Raw genomic sequence first — 20,010 nt, 5'->3', positions numbered from 1 at the left:
TTGCCTTCCCATTTATGACCCCTTTGGAGGTTGCATGTAAAAGAAACCTCTGGAAGGAAAGCACTCCGATTTTGAGTTTTATTTGTTACTACAGCAGAGCCTCGCCCACCTTTCTTGACCCTGGCTCTGGAGTCAGATGGCTGTGTTTGAATTTCATCTACAGCTCTTGCTAGCTGTGTAACCTTGAGTAAATTGCTTAATTTCTCCGTACTTCAGTTTCCTTATTGGAATAATACTATAATAATAATAATAATATACATAATAATAGAATAAATAGCAATAAAATATGTTAAGTAAAAGATATTTTAATAAACTATGACAATAATGTGTTAATAATATCTATCTCATATAATTGAGGGTAAAATGAGGAAACAAGTGTGAAGTATTTAGGACAGAATAAATAATTTAGAAATGTTAGACCCTAAGGGAGAGGAGAATGTCAAGAATGGGAGGATAGTTTATAGCTGGAGTCAGCCAACTACAGCTGCAGCCTACAGCCAGCAAACTGCACTGCTGTTTGTGGACAGCTTTTCGGTTTAAGAGGGGTTCTAGATTTTTAAATAGTTGAACTAAATCACATGAGAATTATACAGAATTCAGTTTCAGGATCAATAAATAAAGCTGCACTGGAACACAGCCAGACTCATTTGTTCGTGTATTGTTATGGCTGCTTTTGCACAACAATTGTCACAGAGACCATATGGCTCACAGAGCCTGAGGTAGTCACCACATGACCCTTTACAGTAAAAATGTGTTGAATAAAATGTGGCAGAGGTCAAGAAGGATGACTAAAAAGTGTTAACTGGAATTGGCAATAGATCCCCAGTGACCTGGATAATGGCTTTTTTTGGAATGGTAAATTAGAAACTAGATTTTGGTTGCCAGGCTCATCAAAGTGTTTTTTCCTGACTCGACAGCTTGCTAGCAGTGCAGTCTTGGGAAGTGTCTGAACTTCCATGAGCTTCAATGTCGTCTGCTGTCAACTGGGGTAAACGGAGCTACCTTCTTCAGTTTCTGTAAGGATTAGCAATAATGCACATAAACCATAAAACACAGTGTCCGGTTTATAGCAGGTGCTCAATAAATGCAAGCTCCTGCAGCATCTAATCTGCTGTCCCCAAAATTATTGTTCCTTTATGGGTAGTGCCTTTTTACTTTTAATATTTTTGCCTTCCGTGCTCTGATGTTTTACATTATGTGCCAAATCTCTGCCAGAGACAGACACAAACCTGTTTCCAACCCTAGCACTCTAACCCTCTCACCTTATTCTACTTTTCCTTTTCTCATAGAACTTACCATGTCTCACATCTAGAGAATTCACTAATTTACCATGTTGATTGTTTAGTGTCTGTCTTCTCTACTAGAATGTAAGCTTCTTGCCTACTTTTTTTTTTAACATATTTTTCAGTACCTAAACAGTACCTGGCATACAGTAGGGGCTCAATTAGTAGTTGCTGAATGACTAAATGAAAAAAAAAAGAATAAGTGAAGAATTTTTTTGTTGTTGTTGTTTTTATCCTGCTCAGGACTGGATGTGCTCCTTCCAATGGGGGATTTGTGTTATTTCTCATCTCTGTAAAATTCTCAACTATTATCTGTTGAAATAATAAAATAAATCAAGTAATAAATCAAAGGGAGCCTCTGCTCTATCCCCCTATTTTCTCCCAGAACTCTTTTTTTTTTTTAAGATTTTATTCATTTATTCATGAGACACACACAGAGAGAGGCAGAGACACAGGCAGAGGGAGAAGGAGCTTCCTGTTGGGAGCCCAATGTGGGACTCGATCCCAGGACCTTGGGATCATGACCTGAGCCAAAGGCAGATGCTCAACTGCTGAGCCACCCAGGTGCTCCTCTCCCGGAACTCTTTTTTGAATTTTTTTGAATATGTCAGCCCAGTCAACCTATCCTCAGTGACTCCCGAGTTAGTTCTTACATTTGACAACTGTTTAAGCTTTCTGGTTTATTCTAAGGCAATTTCCTCAGCTCTGTCATTTTAGTCTCTTTTCAGCTGTGTCTAGCCTACTGTTCAAACTGTTAACGGAATTTCTATTTCAATGACAATATTTTTTGTGCCTAGAATTTCTATGTCTTTCCTTTTCCTTCCTGCCTCTTCCTTCCCATTCTTTTCTGTACTTGTTTCATGGTTTCTTCTTATCTTCACTTTATCTTCTTGAATATTTTAAGTATTCCTATACTGAAATTTCTTTCAGGCTTTCCTGTTCTCTCTAGTTCTTGGGGTGGGAAACCTTCCATTTTTAAATCAGCTGGATATCTAGTAATGGTTCATTTTTTTATGCAGTCTGTAATTTTGGATCATGAGCTCCCCTTCAACTGAAAGTGTTTGGAATTTGCCTTTTCTAGGGTCTTGGGAGTTAGCAACTGAAAAGGCTCCTAAAACGTATCACTGAATGGCCCATCTTTGGAGGCTGAGTTAGGAGGCAGTATGGTGCAGATGTGAGGAAATGTGCCTTAAGTTCTCCTCCCCACTGTGAACTTATTTTTGCAACTGTGGGCAAATTACTCTTTGTGTCTTTATATCCTTATCTATAAAATAAAGATCACAATTCTTATTTCCTAGAGATGTTGTAAGGAATTAGCAAGAGAATAAAACTAAGGAACTTGGCACAATGTTCAGTATGTATTAAGTGTTAATAAATGCTAAAAAATTATAAATACATAGGACCTATTATATCACTTGTCAATATTTTCTCCTTGCTTTTTAAAAAATATTTTAAAAAGATTTTATTTATTTATTCATGAGAGACACGGGGAGAGAGACAGAGGCCCAGGCAGAGGGAGAAGCAGGCTCCCCATGGGGAGCCTGATGCGGGACTCGATTCCAGGACCCCAGGATCGACATGTCCTGAGCCCAAGGCAGATGCCCAACCACTGAACCACACAGGCTTGCTTTTTAATATAAAAGAAGAAACCTAATGCTCAGGAAAATAGCTTCCTTATTGTTTTATACAATTTTATTTATTTATTTGAGAGAGAGAGCATGAGAGAGCTTGCATGTAAGAGAGCATCAGCAGTGTGGAGGGGCAGAGGCGGAGGGAGAAGCAGGTTCCTCACTGGGTGCAGAGCCCCACTTGGAGCTCGATCCCAGGATCCTGGGATCATGACCTGAGCCCAAGGCAGACGCTTAACCGACTGAGCCATCCAGGTGCCCCTGGAAAATAGCTTCTGAATATGACTATGAAATGGATAGCCAGCCATTACATTTAGACACTGGTTAGGTCTCTCGGCTTTATTTGTGGCATATGTTAGTTGAAGATGGGGGGACAAAACCCTCAAGAACACGTTGACTTGGCTTTCAGCACTCACAGAGGAGCACTGATGAGCAGTAGAAGGAAGTTTCAGACATTATCCTCTTTTTCAACAAAAAGCCTAATTAGAAGTTGGATCATTTGCCAACTACTTTGGATTATTAAAATACAGCAGGAGGGAGAGTTCTTCTGCTGACAGGAAAATGACCTAGATAAATTTCCCTAGTTTTATTAAAATAGAAAATATATTTGACTTCTTGACTGTGTTGTCATTGGTCATTAGTCCTTTTCAGAAATAGAAAAGCAGAATTCTGGATCTGTAACTGGTACTCTGTAAATACTGTTGGTTCATTTTCAGAAAGGGATAGAGAGACGCAGGCAAATTCTCGGACAAGAGAACCTCATATTACTCCATTTCCTTCTCATGTAACTTAAACCACAAACCTTTCTTTAATTAATTACTGTTTTGGAACTGTGGGGAAGATGGGGCTGAAGGGCTAAAGTCAGTGAACAAAGGCTATAGGCCAGTGTGATCTATCAGGGAATATGCTGTTACCTGTAAATGCCTCAAAAATGATTTATAATTCTAATTTTCATACAACATTTACAAAGGCTAAAATGAAAAACATTTAAATAGAGAGATATTTCTAGATTTTAGTTACCTGATCTTCATAATCAGAGCCTGTATCAATGGTCTCTCCAGTATCCAACATCATTGAAGGATCAAGGTCACTGGAACCTAAGATTAGAAAAGAAAAGATTACCTGGGGAAGGTGGTGTGTATATGTTTCTAAAGCTAACTACCTCCCATTAGATTCCCGTATTGTTCTGAGGGTTACATTTAATTCACAAATGTCTTTAGATTCTTCTCTTCTGCTGGGCACCATGTTTGGGCTCCCAGATAGAAAACACAGATACTCTAGACAGTGTCCGGCCTTCAGAAGAAGACAGCCTTGTGGAGGAGACTGATTTGTCAACAGCAAGTTTCAGAAACCAAAATAAAGAGCTACTAATTCTGACTAGTAGTGGGAGTGATGATGGCAGTAAGAATTAAGCACAAGAATTAAGCATCGATCGCCTGAGTTTGAGGGTGAGTAAGGATGGATGGTCCAGGAGGAGCAGTGGTTTAGGGGTGTAGTAGTAAATGAGATAGAAGGAACACTGTGAGCTAAGTATGGAGTAGTAGGGGAGGAGCAAGGAAGTTCCAGAAATAAGTGGGGCCGAGTTTGCTCACTCCATGAAAACTGACAATTTTTTCCTCCAGCCTTTGGGACACTTTAGTCCCTGATGATATGAAGAATCTGGTTAACTTAATGTATTAATAGAGAGCTCACCCCCCCCCAACACCCCCCCCCCCCGCCCTCGTACTACAGGTTACATTAATTTGCTTATCCATTAATCCTCCAGGCTCAAACTTAAACCGGTAATTTTCATAATGGGGCTCCTGCAGCACACCTGATTTATCAGCCTTGTTTAATGACTCCTTCCTCCTGGGAAATACATACCACCTAACTAGCCAGAAAGAGAATTCAGTGCTGCTCATAAAATGCCATACATCCCTGTGAAGAAACAAACCACTTGGCCTTTCATTGTACGTAGACTTGTCTCTGCCAAAGAATTCTTGCTCAGAAGACACAATGAGTAATGTTTAATGAAGGCGGATTTTTTTAAAAAAGATTTTATTTATTCATGAGAGAGACCGAGAGAGAGGCAGAGACATAGGCGGAGGGAGAAGCAGGCTCCCTGTGGGGAGCCCGATGTGGGACTCAATCCCAGGACCTCAGGATCATGCCCTGAGCCAAAGGCAGATGCTCAACCACTGAGCCACCCAGATGTCCCACTGAAGGCAGATTTTTACAAAAATGTCAAGCATCTCACATGCTTCTCAGATACAGACCTCCCCCAGAAAGGCGGCTTTTAGACTTTCTTTAAAAGAGAGATTCAAGGTGTGTCCTCACACAGTCTTTTCTCATCTCTTCTCTTCTTTTTTTTTCTACTCATCATTACCCCTACTGTATATCAAATCAACTAAGGACTAGCCCACTGTCATACTAAGTACTAAGCAGTGACACCCTTGTTTTTGTGTATCTTTATAATTTTTGTAAAGGATGATAAAATTTTTCAGAATGGAGATACTTGACCCATCAAAGAAACTTGGAAAAGTAACTGTGCAGTTGCCATATATGGTTGCATAGGTGTGCAGAGCACAACTCTGGGTGATGCCATCATGTCACGAGAGCAGCAGCGCTTGCCAAGTCCATTGTCAATAAGGTAGTTGGCAGAAAGCAGTGGGGAAGACAGTGCACCACACGCTATCAACAAGGTGAGACTAGAGGAGTGACTTGCAAACTGAAATTTTATATATAATTTAAAAAAGTAGTGGCACCATATGCAATTTTTCTATCTTTGTGCTTTTTCTGTTTTTCAAATAAGAAATTGTATAAGGTTTATGGGAGGGCCAAAATATTTGATTGTCTTGAAGCTCATTTTGGGTTCAGTTCGCACTTAGGTGTTGTGGGGCAGTCCAGATGTCAGAAGTAAACGTGTATTTTTCCATTATAGGCCCATGGAGGTTTTAGAACCAGTATTTCACAGAATACCACCTCCTCATTTTAGAAAAGAAGAAAATGAGTTTTGCAGAAGTCAAACAACCTGGGCTAGATCCTAAAAGGAAGTAAGTGAGCTCAAAGACAGAAGTTATAACTCCCATTTCTCCCAACACATCCTAATCCTGCCCACTCCAAATTCGAAGTGAGAGCAACCCAAACAACTTTATGAATATGATCGTTCATTACAATACCCTACAGGACAGGAGTTGGAGGAATTTGCCATCTCTTCCACATTCTGAGAAAGTGAGTAACAGTGGATGATGAGGCGTGTCACCAGGTGGCTGCGGGAATGGAAGAACCAGATGTGGAATCAAGGAGTGTCAATCGATGCTCCTTTCTGGGTGGTTGCTATTGACAGCATCAGTAAAGGTAATGCAAATTTTATTGAGCTTTCATTATTTCCCTAATATGGATATTACCCACCACTGACTTGTAAAAATGGTGACAGGTACTTGGATTCAAATGATACAGCTGTGCTTGGAGTGATTCATGTGGAATGAGCAATGTGATCTGAACACAAACGTTTATTAAACCTACGGCCACTTTTATAGTTCCTGTGTCCTACTTACTTTGTTCAATTAGAAACTGTTTTTAAAAAAGTACAAATTTTGAAGGGCTCTCAACCTGGTTAACAGATATTATGCATTAATATTTGAAACTGGAGCAAGATGGCTAGAAAACTATCAGCAATGGTAGAAAGAAGAGATCTTTGTTTAAGGAAGAAGAAAAAAAAACCTCTTAAAATAAACAACTCCTGCTTACAGAGAAGAAGAGACTGGCTTTCCTAATAAAATACTTTTAAGAGAAATTTTATTGTATCATTAAAGGATGGAATTTCTTGACACGTTGTTGCTCTTGGCAACAGTACTAATAAATCAGAGGAAGCCATAGACAATGGATATCATTATCAGCTCAGAGAGTGATTGAATGGCTTTCATTTTCTTTTAGCATCGGTTGCTTGGTTTGCTGAAAATGGGGCCGTTAATAACCATCTAAGGTTTGACATACAAAAGAGGGAGGTAAATATAGATATATGTACACATTTTTGCCTTCTTTCATTGAACAATTTAACACATAAAAAACCTGGGATGATCTCTTTACTCAAAAAGGACAGCAAATTTAGGGCATTCTGGAAAAGTGATAGTATGGCTTTCACTTCCCCCTATTTTGAATTTCTCAATTTCTTTCAGATTTAAAAATATTCCTTCTATAGATACAGAGCTGAAACAGAATCCCCCAGGGAGCACTCTGTGGCACCAGTTTCAGATGTAGAATGGTCTTCAGAAAGATTATTTTCAGGTTGTCTCCTCAAGTTTAAGTGGGAAGATGGGACGCCCGGGTGGCTCAGTGGTTGAGCGTCTGCCTTCAGCCCAGGGCGTGATCATAGAGACCCAGGATTGAGTCCCACGTAGGGCTCCCTGCATGGGGCCTGCTTCTCCCTTTGCCTGTGTCTCTGCCTCTCTCTCCGTGTCTCTCATGAATAAATACATAAAATCTTTAAAAAAAAAGTTTAAGTGGGAAGATGGTACAAATTCACTCTCGAGGTACTGGGAGGCTAACCATGTTGCCTTCTGGGACAGCGTTACAGACTTTTGTCGTCCTAGTGGCTCTTCAATCGGAAGGTTTAGGAAGGTCCTCCTTGCACTTTGAGTCCCAGATAAAGAAGCACACCTGCAAGGCAGGGCTTCCTGGGCAGGGAAGGGTCTGCAGATAAAGCTCCTCTAAGGCATCACCTGCCCCCCCTGAGGAAAGCAGTCTCTCCCTCGTCCTGTCCCTTCTGCTAAACTGTGAGCAGCTTTAGGTGGCATATTGTATTTCACCTCTACATATAAGAGCAAAGCTTAGAAGTTTAATCCATTTGCTACACATATGCTGAATAACTGAAAGATGCGTTAAAGGGACACTGACATTTTGCTTTTGCACATCTTGACCTTCTCCATTCTCTCCGCAAACATCATATCCCTCCTAAGTGCCTCCGCTGTGAAGCGCAGAGAACCCCGCTCCCATTCCGGGAGGCAGGGAAAGTCTTAGTAACAGTCTGCATTGGAATTCCTTTGGAAAGAGCATTGTGTTTCTTCGGGAAAATATCTGGACGGTAGTTGGGCCTAGAAGGTGAGCTCCTTAAGGGAGCTGGTGTTGTGACAGTTCTGGGAGAGATGAGCAGGAGTGATTTTGCAGTTACTCCATGGCAGGGGAGGGGCAGGAAGGAAAAGAGAGAGGGCAAAGAGAGAGGAAGAGAGGAGGAGAGGCTGTGAGGCCACGTGCTCAGACAAGTGGCCCAGTTGAGGTGACCAGCTGGGTGGAAGAGGGCTTCGGCGGTGTCTCCTACGAGATTCACACCGTGTCTCAAACACTCACACATACCCTCCATCCTCGTGAAGTCCTGCACGCTAATAAAGGCCAGAGATTTTTAACAAACAGCCCTCTACCTGGTGATATCATCACAACTGTGATCCACACCCGGAGGAAAAGTACAGGGGACTCTGCTGGGGTCTGATCTATTCTGGGCTAGGGGCTGCGCACGCTCCTGGGGCAAATCACATTCAAACTGAGATACAAAATGGGATCCGGTAAAGGAAGGGTTGGGGGTGAGACTGTCGAGGGGATGCCTGGTTGCATTTTGCTGGGGAGGCAGAGTGGTCAGAGCTGCATTCGGTGAGGTTCCCCAACCACAGCAACAGGATTGAGCAGATGGGAGAGGCCAGGGGGGAAGGAAGAGGCTGGCAAAGAACGACAGAGCCCTGGCAGGTGCAGAGGGGATAAAGAACAGGACTCCCAAGGTGTCCCTGAGGAATGATGATTGGTGTGGGCCGTGAGACCGTGGGACATTTCTTTGCCTGACTCCCTTCTTCATAGAGAGAAGCTACATGATCTCACTTGTATGTGGAATCTAAAAACAAGTACACTGAAGCAGAGAGTAGGGCGGTGGTTGGCATGGCATGTGGGTGGGGAAAATGGGGAGCTGTTGGCCAAACGGTGCAAGGTTACGGTCACGTAGGATGAATAAGTCTAGGGATGCAATACACAGCCTGGTGACGATAGTTAATAACACCGTATTAAGTACTGGAAAGTTGCTGAGAGCATAGATTTCGGGGGCTCTCATCACACACAGAAAAACGGTGACTATGAGAAGAGAAGAGATGCCAGTCAGTAGTCATTTCTCCATGTACGTGCATGCCAAGTCACCATGGTGCACCTCTTAGATATATGGAATTTTTATTTAAAAAACTTAATAGAAAGCCATTCCCATGGAGGTGATAGGGGAGCTGTGGGGCAGCTGAGATTCTGCAAAGACAGTGTCCAGAGAGAAGAGAAGGGAAGACTAGAGGGGCAAAACCCCAGGGGCTGACAATCCACGGAGCAGTGGCCGCGGACATGGCCCGTTTAACTGGGTGAGTCAGCAGCATTTACAAGCCTGGAGAGTTCCCCTACAGATACAGGCTTCTGTTTTCTCTTGAAAGAGAGAAAGACCCAGCAACAACTGGCCCATTCCTTAATGGCAACCATACCATAAGGCTTCGGAGTGGCTGCCTCCTGTAGGGGAGACATCGTGAGTTTCCAGTTTACCACGTCCCCCCCTCGCTCACTGCATCACCAAGGGCTGCTATACATAGAACAGGCTTATTTTAAGGCTGGAGAGGACTCAGCTTGTAGGGGAACTTGTGGGAGTTGAGGCTGTGAGCAGACTCCTCTGTTCAGAAGTCTTGGAATATAGAGAGGAAGGATGAGGTCCCTGGAAACTGCTGCTATGGGGCAGGTGCTGTGCACTCTGAGGACACAGCACCTGCTCTCAGGCTGTTTACTGCTAGCACGGAAGCTGGTGCAGCTGCAGCCCTATAGGCCGAGGCCACTTTCGAGAAATGCCCCTAGAGAGCCACAAAGTGTCAGGTATTCTAAGGAAGGCAGCTTAGAGGACGTGGAGAAAAAGAAACGCTCACACTGTTGGTGGGAATGCAAAGTGGTGCAGCCACTGTGGAAAACAGCATGGAGCTTCCTCAAAAAATTAAGAAAAGCGAACTACTATATCATCCAGTAATTCTCCTACTGGGTATTTACCCAAAGAATACAAAAATGCTCATTTTAAAAGTCATATGCACCCCTATGTTTATTGCAGCATTATGCACAATAACCAAATTAGGTAAGCAGCCCCGGGCCCACTGAAAGATGAATGAATAAAGAAGACATGGTATATATGTGCCATGGAACATTATGCTGCCACAAAAAAGAAGGAAATCTTGCCATTTGCAACAACATGGGTGGGTCTAAAGAGTAAAATGCTACCTGAAATCAGTCAGAGGAAAGACAAATATACAATTTCACTCACATGTGGAATTTAAGAAACAAAACAAATAAAAAAAGAGAGAGAGACACACCAAAAAATAGGGTCTTAACTATAATAAGCTCAAGGTTACCAGAGGGGAAGTGGGTGGGGAAATGGATGAAAGTGGTGGAGGATGGGGAGAGTACACCCACCGTGATCCGCACTGAGTAGGGTACAGAATTGTTGAATCACTCTATCATACACTGATGCTAATATAACACTGTATCTTAACTATACTGGAACTAAAATTAAAATAAATAAATTAAAAAAAAAAAAACAAATCAGCTCCTTCACTCCACTGTCTTAGCAAACCAAGGATACCGAGCAGTTAGATATTTGTTGTTAGAGATCTAAGTAAATGTTCTAAATAAAAGATGGACTTACAAGCACAGATAACACAGCAGTTTCCAGAGCAGCACACACTGGTCTATATGCTCCTACATGCTTCTCAGTATCCCATCTTTCCCTGCAATAGGCCACCTTATTGTAGCTGTGGCTGGAAAACCAGCCAGGTGGGGTTACATTGTTCCCCGTGCTCGGTGGAGCTGCCCAGAGAGACCATTGCTTTGCCTTTCTTTTCATTCTGCCTTTCTTTGAAGCTACTCTTAAGGGATCCCTGGGTGGTGCAGCGGTTTGGCGCCTGCCTTTGGCCCAGGGCGCGATCCTGGAGACCCGGGATCGAATCCCACGTCGGGCTCCCGGTGCATGGAGCCTGCTTCTCCATCCGCCTGTGTCTCTGCCTCTCTCTCTCTCTCTCTCTCTCTCTCTCTCTCTCTCTCTCTCTGTGACTATCATAAATAAATAAAAAAATAATAAAAAAAAACCTTGAAGCTACTCTTAAGGTGCTTCAAATCAAATATGGTCAAGCCTTTTAAATGTTTAACCTTTTTGTTTACAGCCCAGAATTTTTTTGGCCTTTATCCACTGAGGTCATTACCAAGAAGAAAGGTCAGGACTGGGACAAAGATTTGAGAGTCATTGGACACCTGAGTGGCTCGGAGGTTGAGCGTCTGCCTTTGGCTCAGGGTCTGATCCTGGGATCCGGGACCGAGTCCCACATCAGGCTCCCTGTGCGGAGCCTGCTTTTCCCTCTGCCTGTGTCTCTGCCTCTCTGTGTATCTCTCATGAATAAGTAAATAAATCTTAAAGAGAGAGAGAGAGTGTGAGTCATCCACATGGAATGGAGAGTTGAGACCATGAGGGACAATGAGTTGATCAGAGTCAGAGAGCAAAAGAGAGTGAGAGAAGGGTCAGGGACCGCCTAGATAGGGAGTGTGATGCCCTGCGCTGCTCCCCAGCATCAAATTTCTAGGTGTGAGTTCTTAGGAAGGGAAGGCACAGAGCCAAAACGGGAGCTGTGGGTTGGGATGGGAGTAGCTACCAGGCAGAAGGCAAGACTTTTCCAATGGGGTACAGCAAAACCAAGTATGAGTTAGGGGGTCCTGGAGGGACTGTAACTTTTCATTGCTGCACGAAGAATGAGCTAAATTAGATTTTTTCAATTATAGTAACATAGGTCCTGTGCGTCAATGTCGTACAGGACCTGCCTGCTAATCTACTTGTGCAGGGACTGGAAGAAAAGCATTAACTCTAAAGGCCAGATGGATATTCTTTCTTTTCTGTTTTGTATCTTTATTTGTAAACCAGAAAGTATAAAGCTCGGACGGTGTCATCCTTAAAACCTTATAGCAGACTGTCGAGCTCCAGACACTTGGCAGGTGGTCAGGCCATACTGTTGCCTGAAGGACACAGTGACTTACCTGCTGCAGCTTCTTTGTTTGGGAATAACTTGCTGTCAACTGCCATGCTGATGTCATAGAACACCTCATCTTCGTCTCGGTCAGCGTCAAACTGGCGAAATCAGGACAAACAAGTTGGGAACAAGAGAAGACAGAAATTAGTTCATTCCCAAATATAAAGAGCATGCATCACACCACTGTATTGCTAATGAAGCAGGTCAACAGGAATTAAAGCCTTTGAATCTTCGACAGATACTTTGAGAGTTTTTCAGCCTAGATCACATATCAGAGAAGGATATTGGGGAATAAGTGTACAGTCAATGACTTATGCTTAAGAAAAATGGGTAGAATTCTCTTACTTTATAAAGCAAGCTTTAGAAAAAAATGATCATTGAAATTTACCTTGTGCCTTCTGGCTCTTAGAGTTTTGTTTTCAATTAAAAGAACCATGAAAATACATAGTTCTAAACAATAGGAGGGGATTTTCTAATGTACTATTAAAAAGAGAAGGAGCCCCCAAACCAAATTTTAGTTGCTTCACTAGATACTATAAATACTATAAATACTATATAATAGATGTAGTCTGTAGACATTAGAGATTTGATGTAAATTATAGATTTAAACATTTTACCATTCTTTAAAATTTACAAAAATTTAAATATTAAACAAATGTGGTTATATTTGTAAGTCCTGTATGTCCCAGGTTGTGCAGTGGTTTTTAAAAAATACATGTTTATCTCTTTAGTTTTTAGAAAGAGCTTTGCTGAATTATAATAAACATATAATAAATTGTATATACTTAAAGTGTACAAGGTGGTACATTTTGACATCTTCATCTGTATACCCGTGAAACCATCATAAAAATCAAAATAGTGAATATAACTATCACCCTCAAAAGTTTCCTTGTGCCCCCTGAGAATGAATCCCTTTCTCCTGCCCCTCTACCTGGTAATCATTGATCCTACATTCCTCTAACTATAGATTATTTTGCATTCTCTAGAATTTCGGATGCAAGGATTTATATAGCATTAAATTTTTTAGTCTGGATTCTTTCACCCAGCCCAGTTATTCTGAGAGTCATCAATATTGTATCCATCATTCATCCCTTTTCATTGCTGAGTAGTATTCTCCTGTATGCATATACTGTTAAATTCATCCTGAGTTTATAATGTCTGTCTTTCAGCTCAGACATTATAATTTTCATCTCTAGATGTCTGATTTGAGTCTTTAAAAAATCTATGTCTCTATTTAAGGTTTTGAATATTTGAAATACAATTATAACTTTTAATGTCCTTTGGTAATTCTAACATCTGGTGTTTCTTTGCATGTTTGGTAGTTTTTATTGGATGCCAGGCATCATCATTTTGACTGTGTTGGGTGTTAGATATTTTTGTAGCCCTATAAATATTCTTGTGCTTTTGTTCTAGAATGCAGTTCAGTTACTTGGAAACAACTTGATCCTTTCAGATTTTGGTTTTAAGGCTTGTTGGGCTGACCAAAAAATTGCTAGAACTGATACACAAATTCAGTAAAGTTGCAGGATGCAAAATCAACATGCAGAAATGTTGCATTTCTATACATCAATATACATCTGTTGAAATTTCTATACATCAAGGAAGAAAAATCAAGGAATCAATCCCATTTACAATTGCATAAAGAACCGCAAGATACCTAGGAATAAACCTAACCAAATAGGTAAAAGGTCTGTACTCTGAAAACTGTAAAATACTGATGAAAGAAATGTCATCATTAGAGATGACACAAAGAAGTGAAAAAACATTCCATGCTCATGGATTGGAAGAACAAATATTGTTAAAATGTTTATATTATCCAAAACACTCAACACATTTAATGCAATCTCTATCAAAATATCAGCATTTTTCACAGAGCTAGAATAATCCTAGTTTGTATGGAACCACACTGTGAATAGCCAAAGCAATCTTGAAAAAAGCAAAGCAAAGTTGGAGGCATCATGATTCCAGAGTTCACTATTACAAAGCCATAGTGATCAAGATGGTAATGGTACTGGCACAAATACAGACACATAGATCAATGGAACAGAATAGGAAATCCGGAAATGAACCCACTACTACTATATGAGTAATTAATCTTCAACAAAGTAGGAAAGAATATCTAATGGATAAAAGCCTCTTCAACAAATGGTGTTGGGTAAATTGTTGAGTGACATGCAGAAGAATAAAACTGGACCACTTTTTTACACCATTAATAAAAATAAATTCAAAATGTATGAAAGACCTAAATGTGAGAGAGAAAACCATCAAAATCCTAGAGGACAATGCAGGCAGTAACCTCTTTGACATCAACTGTAGCAACTTCTTACTAGATGGGTCTCCGGAGGCAAGGAGAACAAAAGCAGAAATAAACTATTTGGACTTCATCAAAGTAAAAACTTCTGCACAGTGAGGGAAGCAATCAATAAAACTAAAAGGCAACCTTCAGAATGGGAGAAGATATTTGCAAATGACATATATGATAAAGGATTAGTACCCCAAATATATAAAGAACATCAAACTTAATACCCACAAAACAAATGATCCAGTTAAGAATTGGGCAGAAGAGATGAATAGACATTTTTTCCAAAGACATTCAGACGGCTAACAGACCCACTCAAAGATGCTCATCACCACTCATCATCAGGGAAATAGAAATCAATACTACAGTGAGATATTACACCAGTCAGAATGGCTAAAATTAACAACACAGAAGGCCACAGGTGTTGGCAAGGATGCGGAGAAAGAGGAATCCTATTACACTGTAGGTGGCAATGCAAACTGGTGCAGCCACTTTGGAGAACAGTATAGAGGTTCCTCAAAAAAGTTAAAAATAGATCTACCCTATGATCCAGCAATTGTACTACTAGCTATTCAGCTGAAAGATACAAAAATACAGATTTGAAGGGGGATATGCACCTCAGTGTTTATAGCAGCATTATCAACAGTAGCCAAATTATGGAAAGAGCCCAAGTGTCCATCAACTGATGAATGGATAACAAAGATATGGTACTGGGGTGCTTGGGTGGCTCAGTCAGTTAAACATCTGCCTTCAGCTCAGGTCATGATCTCAAAGTCCTAGGATTGAGCCCTGCATTGGGGCTCCCTGGTTCTCCCTCTTCCTCTGCTACTCTCCTTGCTCATATTCTCTCTCTCTCTCAAATAAATAAATAAAATCTTTAAAAAAAGATGTGGTGTGAGTATATAGACATATATATATATATATAATGGAATATTACTCAGCCATAAAAAAGAATGCAATCTTGCCATATGCAATGGCATGGTTAGAACTAGAGGGTATCATGCCAAGTGGAGTAAGTCAGTAAGAGAAAGACAAATACCTCTTGATTTCACTCCTCTGAGGAATTTAAGAAACAAAACAAATGAACACATGGGGGGTGGGATAAAAAGAATCAGACTCTTAACTATAGAGAACAAACTGATGATTACCAGAGGGGAGGTGGAGGGGGATGGGGGAGATAAGGGATGGGTGCGCTCCTTAATGGAGTGCACGCCTGTTGTGATGAGCACCGAGTGATGTATGTGAGTGACGAGTCACTAAATTCTCCACCTGAAACTAGTGTTGCACTGTAAGTTAACTAACTGGAATTTAAATAAAAAACTTGAAAAAAAAAAGACTTGTTGAGTTGGACCAGAGCATTGTTAAGTATACAGCCAATCATTCCCTACTGTGGAGGCAAGACTCTTCAAAGTACTGTACCTAGTACCTGGTGAATTAAGTAGTTTTCTAGTCCGGTTGGTAGAAAAAAAAAGCACTATTTCAAGCCTGGTGTAGCACTAGCTAATCTTTTCGGGTGGTTTCCTCTCAGATTTGGGTAGTTTGCTTACATGCATGCATTGCTTAGCACCGAGCTGACTATTGGAGGGGAGCCCACATCTCTGCTCTGTCCTCTGCCCTCCAGTCACCTTGGGCTCTTAGACTTTCAGCTGTGTCTGCTCAACCCAGGGGGTCCCCCAATTTCCACGAGGCTTCCTTCTTTTTTCTCCATACCTGGGAACTCCCCAGGCACGCTGCATTTGTTTCTTAGGGTATCACCTTATTGCTTGAGGGAAGGTGTCTGGAAAATTGTTTTTTAAAATATTTTCTTTGGGGGGCACTTGGGTGGCCCAGTGGGTTAAGCATCTGCCTTCGGCTCAGGTCATGATCCCGCGGTCCTGGCATGGAGCCCTGCATTGGGCTTCCTGCTCAAGGGGGGAGCCTGTTTCTCCCTCTGCACCTCCTCTCTGCTTATGATCTCTCTCTCACGCTCTCTTTGTCTCTCTTGCAAATAAATAAATAAAAATCTTTAAAAATATGTCTCTTTTCTTTTTCTTTTGTTTGTTTCACATGGGAGGGGAAGAAAATCCAGTCTCTTCTATCTGGGTCAGAAGTCTCAATTCTTTAGCTTTGAATCTTAATTACTATCTTGAAGGTATTTAAGAAGATTTACACGATTTATTCCTTCATATTCTCCTACTGAAGCATTTCACCCTTCTTGGTGAGGGAAATCGTGGAAGCCTAAATTAGAAAGTTATTTCTTTAGCTCCTCTTAGAGCTAAAGCACATCTGAACGGTGCTTCGAAGTGCTTTCACCGTGTCACCAGCCCATGGGAAGGAAAGGTGAGGCAGACAGTTTTCTTCTATTTCACAGGTGAGGAAGGATCTACTTAGCGATGTCATGACTTTCTCGAGTCAAACAGCTAGTAAGCAGCGCTGGGACTTGAACTTAGGGTGACTGACACTTTGCATCCTGCAGATACCATCACAGTAAGACCAATATAGCCCTTCTGCTCAAATGGGTGTTAACACAGCCCTTTGCATCTAAAAGCAAGACGAGACTTAGGGCCGCTACAAGGAGACCAAGAAGGCCACGGAGTCATCTCCGTGAGCTGTTCCTCACACCCACGTATGCTGTGGCTGGGCTTTTTTTCTCTCAAAATATTTATTAGCTGTCATCAGTAAGGAGTAACATGTACTAAAGAGGGATTTTGTCTTCATTTTTTTCTTGCACTTTGGGATATGGGTGGCAGCCCTGTCATTTCATAAATAAAAGAGCACAAGTGTATGTTTTAGCTTGGGATCCCTAGAAAACAGAGCCTGAGGCAAAAACATAGGTTTGCAGTTTACTGGAGTGTGTGTGTGTGTGTGTGTGTGTGTGTGTGTGTAATCCCAGGGCAGTAAGTGTGAGGAAAAAAGAAAAGGCAAAGAACAAAGGAAAACAAATGCAAGGTAGTACATTCCTTTTTCACAAGAAAATACAGCTGGTAGCTTGGTCTCTAGAAAGGCTAAATATGGGCAGCCCGGGTGGCTCAGCGGTTTAGCGCTGCCTTCGGCCCAGGGCATGACCCTGGAGACCCGGGATTGAGTCCCACGTTGGGCTCCCTGCATGGAGCCTGCTTCTCCCTCTGCCTGTGTCTCTGCCTCTCTCTCTCTGTGTCTCTCATGAATAAATAAATAAAATCTTAAAAAAAAAAAAGAAAGGCTAAATGGACACTCTACATCTCAGAACAGTCTGATGGAGGAGGACAGGGGAGGTATTTATATGCTGGTTCCTTTCAGTTTTTTCTTTTCTTTTCTTTTCTTTTCTTTTCTTTCTTTCTTTCTTTCTTTCTTTCTTTCTTTCTTTCTTTCTTTCTTTCTTCTTTCTCTTTCTTTCTTTCTTTCTTTCTTTCTTTCTTTTCTTTCTTTCTTTCTTTCTTTCCTTCTTTCTTTCTTTCTCTTTCTTTCCTTCCTTCCTTCCTTCCTTCCTTCCTTCCTTCCTTCCTTCCTTCCTTCCTTAGAGAGAGAGAGTGTAAACGAGAATGTAGGAGCACGAGAAGGGGGAGGGGACGAGGCAGAGGGAGAAGCCGACTCTCTGCTGAGCATGGAGCTGGACTTGGGGCTTGATTCCAGGGCCCTGGGGTCATGACCTGAGCTGAAGGCAGATGTTTAACCTACTGAGCCACCCAGGCTGCTTCCTGTCTTTCACCGGCCCAGGCTTTACCTCGGAGGAGTTAAATACCCTCTAATCCTGGGTTGTGCTATCTAGCCCTTGGAGAAGACACGGAGAAGCCTAAGCACCCCCTCACCCCCCTCTCCCCATCCCCCCCACCATGGGGAGCAGCGCAGCATCTGAATCTAGAAGTGCTGAAAGGAGCCAGAGCAGCTGTAGGCCTGGTCTGGTTGGGCCTGGGTGCTGTCTCTGTAGAGACCTCCACCATGGTGGGGATGATGAAGCCCAGCCTTCAGCCCTGAAGGGGCTGCTCGGCTGTCAGCAATGTTGGACCTCCAGGGCAGTGGTGGACAGGGCTCTCTGTTTGATAAGCAGCCAAGGCCTGGCACATATATGAGTCCAGGAGGCTTAAAACTGGGCTCAGCTTAAAACGCCACTGGAACTTGGTTTGAGTTTCTGCTTCTCTGTGTAGTCGCTGTCTGGCTTTGAGCAACTTATTCCCCCCGTCTTAGCACCTACACCACACGACTGCTGCAAGGACTGAGGAGATGGTATATATTCAACACACAGCACAGAGCCCGGCATAAGGTGCAGTCCTTCTTTTTTCTCCCTCTGTGACTACCTAGGTCTGAGGGAGTATAACTCCTAGATCTTTGATTGCTTCTGTATTTTGGAGACACACACACAGACACAGACACATGTTTATTTATTTATTTATTTTTGTAACTTGGGGATTGTGGAATAAGGAATACAAGAGATTTTGAGGCTTTCTAGGAGATACTCTATCGTCTGATTTGAACAAAGGTATGTTTGGTTCTAGCACAGACTTAAAGGACCTGATTGTCCAAGCCAGAAGACAAACTGCAAAAGGTAAAACACCACTCACAAAAACATTCAACAAATACTTGCTGAGTAAATACGACACGCTGGGCAGACCCCATCTGCTAAGGGTTTGGATGATGAACACGGACCGTGAGGAAGGAAGATGACACCCGCATAACCAGCTCTGCTCTGGATTTTGCAGATGCTGCCGAAGCCCATCTACTCCTGCATTAGCATCACAAAATTGAACCCAGACTGCTTTATTTTCTGTAACCCCGCACTTGTACGATGCCGGGACCAGCCTGAGACCCGCCTCTACATTCTTTGAGCCAACAATGCGGCATAAAGAGCTTGGAGAGCATTGTGATTTGGTCCCATCAGAACAATCCAACCTAATTGGCCAAGATTTCTGCAAAATGGTAACAGTCAGTGTTGGAGAGGTTGTGGGTGTGGGAAGAGGAGAACCGACTTTTAAATCATCAAATCGTTTACTTACTTGATTTTGCACAGACCATATACATTAATGGTCTCAACCAGAAGAAATTTTGTCCCACCCCCTTCCATCCCCCACCCCGACAACAGGCAACGTTGGGAGATGTTTTTGGTTGTTGCAACAGGCAGGGGAGACACAGCTGGCCAGGGAGGCCAGGACAACCCCTTCCCAACGCAGCACTATCCGGTCCGAATGTCGGTAGTGCCAAAGCTGAGAAACCATAACTTCACCTGGTTATTCTCAGCTTTTGGGTTTCTAAACAAGTATTCTGAAACTCAGGTAGTGATGATTTTTCTTTCTTTCTTTTTTTTTTTTTTCTCCTCCTTTTTAAGGAAAAAGGTTTTGAGCTGCAAGAACCCGGGCTGTTAACTTCAAAATGCAAAGCATAGCAGAAGTGACGATGCTGCAGGGGCAGTAGCGAGAGGGTGATGGAAGCTCTAGGAAGGAAAGTTCATTTCCATCCCACAGGTCGGACACAAGCGTCCCTGGGCAGCCGGAGTCACGCAGCACTAGAGCGGGTGCTGTCCGAGGTTGCTCCTGGCTCTGCTAGTCTGTGATGGGATGGGCAGCTTTATCTTTCCTGCGACTGATACCCGGTCTGGCAATCTTAACAAAACTCTGTTCTTAATCTGAGGGAAAGGACCTACCCGGGACATGGTCTGCATCATCTGTTTAAGGTCACTTAATGTCAGAGGGCTGGGAAGGTCAACTGGAGGCTTCAAAATGAAATGCTTACTAAATTGCCCAGTTCACTCGCAAGGCATGTTTTAGTTTGAATAACGAATGTTGGAACCACTTTGAAAATTGTACAAA

The 20,010-nt window shown here is 42.2% G+C and overlaps 1 protein-coding gene across 2 annotated transcripts in view; it reads right to left on the bottom strand.

Annotated features, from left to right (window-relative positions):
- The window catches only part of AK5 (adenylate kinase 5), a 234,703-nt gene that overhangs the window by 100,182 nt on the left and 114,511 nt on the right, over positions 1–20,010 (bottom strand). For both annotated transcript variants that reach the window (XM_055340988.1, XM_055340989.1), the window contains exons 7-8: positions 11,960–12,050; positions 3,932–4,008 (exon numbers count right to left, since the gene is read on the bottom strand). In XM_055340988.1, the coding sequence (XP_055196963.1) occupies positions 3,932–4,008; positions 11,960–12,050 (168 nt within the window). The remainder of the gene's footprint in view (positions 1–3,931; positions 4,009–11,959; positions 12,051–20,010) is intronic.

This window comes from Nyctereutes procyonoides, unplaced genomic scaffold (assembly GCF_905146905.1).
Source record: "Nyctereutes procyonoides isolate TBG_1078 unplaced genomic scaffold, NYPRO_anot_genome, whole genome shotgun sequence".
NCBI classification, from domain to species: domain Eukaryota; kingdom Metazoa; phylum Chordata; class Mammalia; order Carnivora; family Canidae; genus Nyctereutes; species Nyctereutes procyonoides.
This window is presented reverse-complemented; position numbering and strand designations above follow the sequence as displayed.